General features: G+C 41.4%; 1 protein-coding gene across 1 annotated transcript in view; it reads right to left on the bottom strand.

Annotated features, from left to right (window-relative positions):
• The window catches only part of STAB2 (stabilin 2), a gene marked incomplete at its 5' end in the record, with an annotated part of 86,960 nt that overhangs the window by 46,556 nt on the left and 33,462 nt on the right, over positions 1-6,942 (bottom strand). Inside the window, 8 exons of the mRNA XM_029087300.1 lie at positions 516-611; positions 1,003-1,158; positions 1,375-1,468; positions 2,498-2,678; positions 3,939-4,050; positions 4,559-4,645; positions 5,749-5,832; positions 6,617-6,679. Of these exons, the coding sequence (XP_028943133.1) occupies positions 516-611; positions 1,003-1,158; positions 1,375-1,468; positions 2,498-2,678; positions 3,939-4,050; positions 4,559-4,645; positions 5,749-5,832; positions 6,617-6,679 (873 nt within the window). The remainder of the gene's footprint in view (positions 1-515; positions 612-1,002; positions 1,159-1,374; positions 1,469-2,497; positions 2,679-3,938; positions 4,051-4,558; positions 4,646-5,748; positions 5,833-6,616; positions 6,680-6,942) is intronic.

Raw genomic sequence — 6,942 nt, 5'->3', positions numbered from 1 at the left:
TGGGCCTTGTTCCTTCACCAACTACAGCAGATCCATCCTCTGCTCCCCCATGCTCTTTTCTTTAGCTCTGTCCCTGTGTCCTGCCTGAGGCTGGTGTGGCTCTAGCAGGCACTACAGAGCACAGTGAAGCCTGTGGGTCTGCTCAACACATGTAGCTACTGATAAAGCTGATAGATACCTGCATAGAGATGTGTGACTGAAGTAAACATCTCAACCGCCTATTGCATCCTTATGGTAATTGCTAGTAGAGAAGCAGTATTTAATTACTCCAGGCTCAAAATAATTATTCTGTACAGGCAGAACTGGGAGCAGCCCTTGCTGTCTGTCCCCAGCGCATATACCATACTGATGTGGTTCACGTAACATTTTTGGTGCTTGTAACACTGCTTGGAAAGATTTGTTTCAATTCAAACAGAAATTGCGGGCTTGCAATGGCAAGGAAGCTGTCATATGGGCAGGAGGAGAGGTGTGATAAATATCTGAACGCTTTGTTCAGGGAACAATTAATTACTCACCAGGTGATGGCATTTTCCATTTTGTTCCAGGCATGAGTTTATGGGTGTGCATTCAATTCCATTCCCTCGAAATCCATCCTTACACTTGCAGTCATTCTTTTGTTTCAATGTAACACAGCAATTCATTAAAATGATTAAAATAGTGTGCATATTCTAGACGTAGTGAATCAGTCTGTTTCTGCGTAGCTCCATTGACTTCAGTAGAATGACACTGATTAATATCTCCAGAAGACCTTTATACCTGACAACTACTAATGTACTTACTAAAAAGTTATTGCTGCCAGAACACCACCACGTAGGAGGGAGGGAGTGAGCAGTGGGATGTAGACTGGAGGAGACTGTTTTGAGTTTAGAGTGCTTTGTGGAAATAGCCTTTTGGCTGGGAGGGAGAGGAGAATTTGGGGAAGGAAACAGGGTAGGAAGCACTGGCAGAGCAAAATGGGTGAGAACTAGTGCCAAAGGCATCAGTGAATGTGAGAGGACATACCTGACCCGGCCCAACGTATATGCAGGTGGCATTCTCGTGGCACATTGAGGTGGGCAGCAGGCAGTTGTTGATGGCTGAACAGTCCCTTCCATCACCTGTCCATCCTGGTTGGCAAATGCATGTGTGCTCTCCTGGGCCCACCTGAATGCACTCAGCCTGGGACAGATGCAGAGGCCTCCATTCAGGACAAGTAGGTGGCATCTGGCTTTAGGTGTAAGGCTTGTCTAAGCAATAGCAATGCTGCTATCAGGGGGAATAACTTGAAACTGCAGTGAAAATTGTGGCTCTTCCATCTACAAAATTTCTGACCAAGCCTTCCTTACTGCCTGCTTTTCTATAGTGTTGGGCTCTGTGGGAAAAGCACATACTTACATTGATATTACAGCCACCTGGGTTTAAAGCAGCACAAGGATCAGCTTTGCTGCAGCTTATGCCATCTCCCTCGTAGCCAGGTTTGCAAACACAGCTATAGAGACAAGAGGAGGAGGGAGGCATTAAACATGATAGGACAGCTATAAAGAAAAGTGATTGTTTTCCACTGTAACATGCTATTTGTAGGCAGCTTAAAACTGGTAGCCTTGGATTCATGATGCAAATAGCTGAAATGCATACATTATGGGTTGTTTTTCCAAAATATTGACTGGGTTAATAAAGTCAAACCAGGGATCCATTCTCTGTCTATGGGGTAGGGAGTGAAATTAATTCTACACTGATATAATCTTTGCAAAAGTGAGTTAGTAGCTCTAAATTAATTATGAGCTGGAGTTGCTCTTTCTTTTAGTGAGACAGAAGATAGTGTTATCCCTGAAATGCATTCAAGACAATGAGCCCCACTGTTTCCCTGGATTCTCCCTGAGATTAACCCATATCGGAGGGAATTGCTTAAGCACGCAAGTTACACAGCATCCCACATTCTGCTTTTTGTGGTGACTTGTTATGAATACACTGTGGCAAGAGACAAACTTGGTGCATGTGAAGTTGAGGATGAGGCAAGCACAAGGCAGCTGTAGCAGCAGCAGAGTTTTGTGACCAGTCCTGTCAGGACTGGAGGGCCTGTGCTGAAGCGTGTGGTGTTGTGGCCTGCAAATCTTACCTGAGCTGACTGGAGTGAGTTATCTGTCCCCATACTGCTTGAGAGTTTCATTGTCTCTCAACAAGGCTCAAACTCCTAATTCACTAAGGGATGATTAAAAATAAAATGTTCCTAAGAACCTTTATAGATGTTGGTAGGAAGGCAGCCTTCTGAACAAGGGTCAGATCTGTATGCATCTATCTTATCAGTGTTAAATAGGAGGTACGGGACAGGCCATTGAGAACTCTTTAATTACTATCTTGCAACTCAAGGTTAATTCAGTGCATGCTTACACTTACTTGTTGCATAGCAATATTTCAGTGGCTGATGTTTATGTACTGCTGCAAGGTGCTGTTTTGATCAAGCAAATAGGAAAGGGCTGCATTATAGTTAATATTAATTAGATGCAAGTTACTGACTTACCTCACTACACCATCGCTAAGCTGACAGTCTGCATGTGCATGGCAGAGGTGGAGGGAGGGCTCACAGGGAACAATCTGCTTATCACAGAGTTTCCCCGTGTATCCACTTCTGCATGATCCAGGAAGACAGATCCCGTCACTGTCTATTCGGTTATCGCACTTCCCATAAACACAGAGGCACTCTACCAGAGATAAATTACAATGTGCAGTTACATAGTGCTAAAAGGCATCTATCCTTACATAGCATTTTTTTAATGAATTGGGTCCTCTTTTTTTTTTTTTTTTTTTCCTAGAAGCTAAACTTTTGTATTTCTAAAGTCTCACTTTGTTGGGAGACATTCTTTATCATATTGATTTCTTTTCAGGTGTATTTTATACATAAAGATTTTTTTTTTAATAATGCACTTATCTATCAATGAAAGTCAAAGTACTTCAGAGAACTAGGAACAAAATACTATGTCCCAGGCTATTAAGGCTAAAATGATTTAATCGCACAGCTTTTGGTGTACTTTCAGTGATATGGGAAGCCTTTTAATGCTGAGTCCACAGTCCTACAAATTGCACAGTTCTGGGCTAGTACACAGAGCAGCAGCACAGATCTATTGGTGCTTTGCTGTGTCTGGGCTGACTGGTGCTGCTGGGAGGTACAGCAATGTGCCCAAAGGAGATAGTAGGTAAACCTTCTGCAATCCCAAGACGTGCCAGTGGTGACTAATTAAGCCAAAACATACTGCTTTGGCAGGATTGAAGCTTAGGCAATACCACCCTTTCTTATGGAATTTTTCTTTTGGTTTTTGTCCATGTACTTCTGAACCTTTGAGTGAGCTGTGCTTGATGAAAGGCAGGCTGTTTCATAGCAAAAAAAAAAAAAAGACTAAAAATTATTGCTAGATGGGGAATATATCTATATTTGATGTTGTATATTCTGTAGAGTTTCAAATGTAGTATGATTTGATGTAGCAGGACTAAATTTGTTGGTATATAGAAGATGACTGCTGGAACGATAAGCTTTTCAATAGATCAGAAATTATTCAGTAAAGATGGCCCTAAACACAATCTGTTTATATCTAGTTGTTCTTAGATTCCATATGTTTGTCATTTCAGGCAGAATCTGTTCTGTTGTGGGCAATACCAGACGGGACTGGAATAGCAAAGGTTTTCTTTTCAATTATTTATGTGAGGGAGACAGAAATGAAAAGAACAATAAATTAACATAAAGCAAGCTATGGCCCCTGCAGAAAGCCCAATTAGGTCAGTGAGATTTTCACTGACTCTGGGCTTATGATATATCCCTTTGAATTAAGAAATGAATGTACCTCAGAGAGATCTTGCTCATCCTCTGTAGAGATTGTTTACCAAGCAGTTAACTCCTACCTTGATGTTACTAAGGTCCAAAAGAAATAGACCATGCTCTTGGGCTGAGGAAATATGGCAGTACTTACCTTTGTCACACTGAGGTCCATATTTGCCAGGGTCTGAGCAGAACTGACAGTGTGAGCCTTGAAATGCCTCAGCACAAATGCAGGTCCCATTTCCACCCAGGCCATCCATGCACTGTGATATGGAAGAGTAGTGATTTTGGTGTATAAATTGAAATAAATCTTTATCCTGCCCCTGGAGAAGAGACTATATGCCTGTCCATATTATGACTGTGATAGATTACCAGGAAGAATTTCAGCTTTGATGAAAAGGGTGTTTCAAAGGAAAAGCTTTCCTTGTGCTTGTACTTTGCTGTTATGTATTCTACCTTCCTTTGCAAATTTAAAAAAAGGATAATGAGCTGGTTCATTATCCTGTGCTGTGAAAGTATCGGAGTGGGTCACCCCACCCCAGCCTTGTGTGTGTGATGTCTGTTGGAACCATGGAAACCTGCAATTTGGACACCTGAGAGAAGAAAGTTTCATTTTCCCTTCCCCCTATAAGTGAACCTGAAATTCATGGCCACCACTGGAACTTGCAGAGCTGAATGTTCCTGTTGTGCAGAAGTGCTTCAGGGACTTCTGGGACACAACCTGTCCTTCCTGCCATGGGAGTGCAGGGTGCTGATGGATGCTCTACTTACCTGTCCATTTCCTGAGCAGGGCTTGGAGAAACCTCCTGGACATGAACTGCAGTCAGGGCCAAAGAAGCCTTTGCAACACTTTGGCTCCTGTGAAATAAAGGAAATATTATCTTTTTCAGTGCCTTAGTGCAGAGGTAGTGCACAAAAGACAACTGTCCATCATGTTTTGGCTCTCTGGGAAAGGCCTGTAGCTGGCTCTTAAACGGCTTGTGTTGAACCAAACTACCTCTGCAATGGCCTTGTTAAAACCAGGAGGGATGTTGGCAGCCCAAGAGGAGAATGCACAGGGCACCAGATCCTTCCCTTGATCTTATCAGGCTCATCAGTATCAGAAATCCCTGGCCTGTCACCAGTTATCTGCTGCATCTGAGATCAGGAACTGGAAGATATGTTTTACCCCAGGGAGATGCTGTGAAAGCTAGACATGCTGCTTTGGTCTTCCTCCTTCCCCTCTGCACCAGTATGGGATTTATCCACTAAACATCCCTAAATGTTGTTCTCAGATGCATCTTTTGTTTTAAGCATTAATTGGGTGCTTGATACATTTATTTATCAAGAACACAGAAAGGGTATTAGAAAAAAACCCCTTGTTTACATCTGTGGGAATGGAGAAATGGGAATTAGCAAAAGACTCTCAAAGCTCTGGGTTTGTAGACTTCTCTGCTTGTTATTTAATGGTGGTCATGAAATGCAGAAGCCTATTCAGGAGACCCAGGAACCAGAAAGATGTAAGTACTTCTCAAGAGCTAATGATTTCTGCAAGGACTAGGTTTGCAAAGCAGAGAAAGTAGAGCACGATTCTCGAGAGTGTTTCCCATTCACTGTTACCCAATACTGTGTGAAGTCCTGGAACCAGGAGGGACCAAACTGTCCTCTTCTTCATGGGTGAAGCCGTATGGCACAACAACAACATCTGGGCTTAGAGCCTTAAGTGAAAACTCCTGTGTTTTACAGAGTGTGAGAGTGTTGTTGTCAATAGGGTAGGGCAACTAAAAAACCTCACTGGAATTTGCCTGGTATTTTGCTCTAAGATATACGGTAGCTCCTCTCAGCCCCCTGTAGAAGTGTATGGAAACTACATGGACATCTCCAAATGTCTCTGAACTCCAAAGGGAAAGTTCATAGTCAAAAGGCAGTATTTTGCAAAACCTTTACAAACATTTTGCCTTAAGGAACCGTTAACTCTATACCTTTATTGTTATATTGCAGGCTCTAGCACAGCCGGTTTTTTGAAAGGTTGGGCCTTCAATAATGCATCTCCGTTTTAAGAAAGGCTGGAATGTGCACAAAATACAAGCATTAGTATTTCTAAGCAACACAGTGTTCTGTGATACAGTTTTAATGGCATAATGTAATTTGAAATGGAGAACAGAAAGCACCTTGCTGTAGTGTTGCATTTAAAAAAATTATTAAATTATGTATTTTTTCATAATTCAAACTTTCTTTTCGTTATTACTGAATAATGGCATATAGGACTAACTACCAATGAATTTTTATAACATGGGGAATAAAATGCCTGTGGTAGTTAGACTTGAGTTTTGTATGTGGAGAAATATGCAGCCAGATTTGCATCTTTTAAATGCAAAGCAGGTGGAAGGTTTTTAATCCTTTCTGAAGCTGCTTCTGCAGACAGTTACTTCTGGGAGGATGCTTAATCAAAAAGAGATTTTTAACAGATGTGAGGTCTATTTAAAATATATCCCTCCTCTATTTTTCATTTACTAAGTCTTAAAGCATAATTGTAGCAATTTTCATTCCTCACTTCTCTCTTCTGCCAAAACCTATCTGAATAGATCCTACTTTACCCGAGAAGACAGTTAGAGCTTCTATGCAGTCTACAAGGGATCTTGCAACAGCAAACAAAATAATGCTGAAATTACCTGATGCCTCAATCATTACCAAAAGAGACTAAAGTACTGTCTATATTTGTATTTTTATGCATTCTCCTGTATTTATATCTAGTTCTTTTGCTCACTGTATTGGGAGAGCAGTAACCAACATATTGGGGGAATGTATCTATCTGTACAACTGGGGAATCTATCAGGAGATGTCACTTACGATGGGCTTTGAATCCTGCGGACAGGGAGCCAATGCATGTGATAAACAACTTGTACAGACACCCTAGGTGGAAACAATAAGGATAGTAATTTAAAAAGTCATTATACTGACTACTGAGATGCATACTTACAGATGACATACCCTATAAATTTTAAGTACCTCAGTTCTATGAGTTTTAATTGTTACAGCATGGATCTGGAATTGAACAGCAACACCAGGGCTATAACTGCTGGCTCTGGTTTTTGCTGAATGGTTGTTCATTTCCACCTTCCCCTTTTTATCTTCACTTATCCTTTCCCCACTCCCTTCTTTTAAAGAATTGTAAG

Source organism: Antrostomus carolinensis, unplaced genomic scaffold, assembly GCF_000700745.2.
Source record: "Antrostomus carolinensis isolate BGI_N321 unplaced genomic scaffold, ASM70074v2 scaffold12061, whole genome shotgun sequence".
Lineage (NCBI taxonomy): Eukaryota > Metazoa > Chordata > Aves > Caprimulgiformes > Caprimulgidae > Antrostomus > Antrostomus carolinensis.
This window is presented reverse-complemented; position numbering and strand designations above follow the sequence as displayed.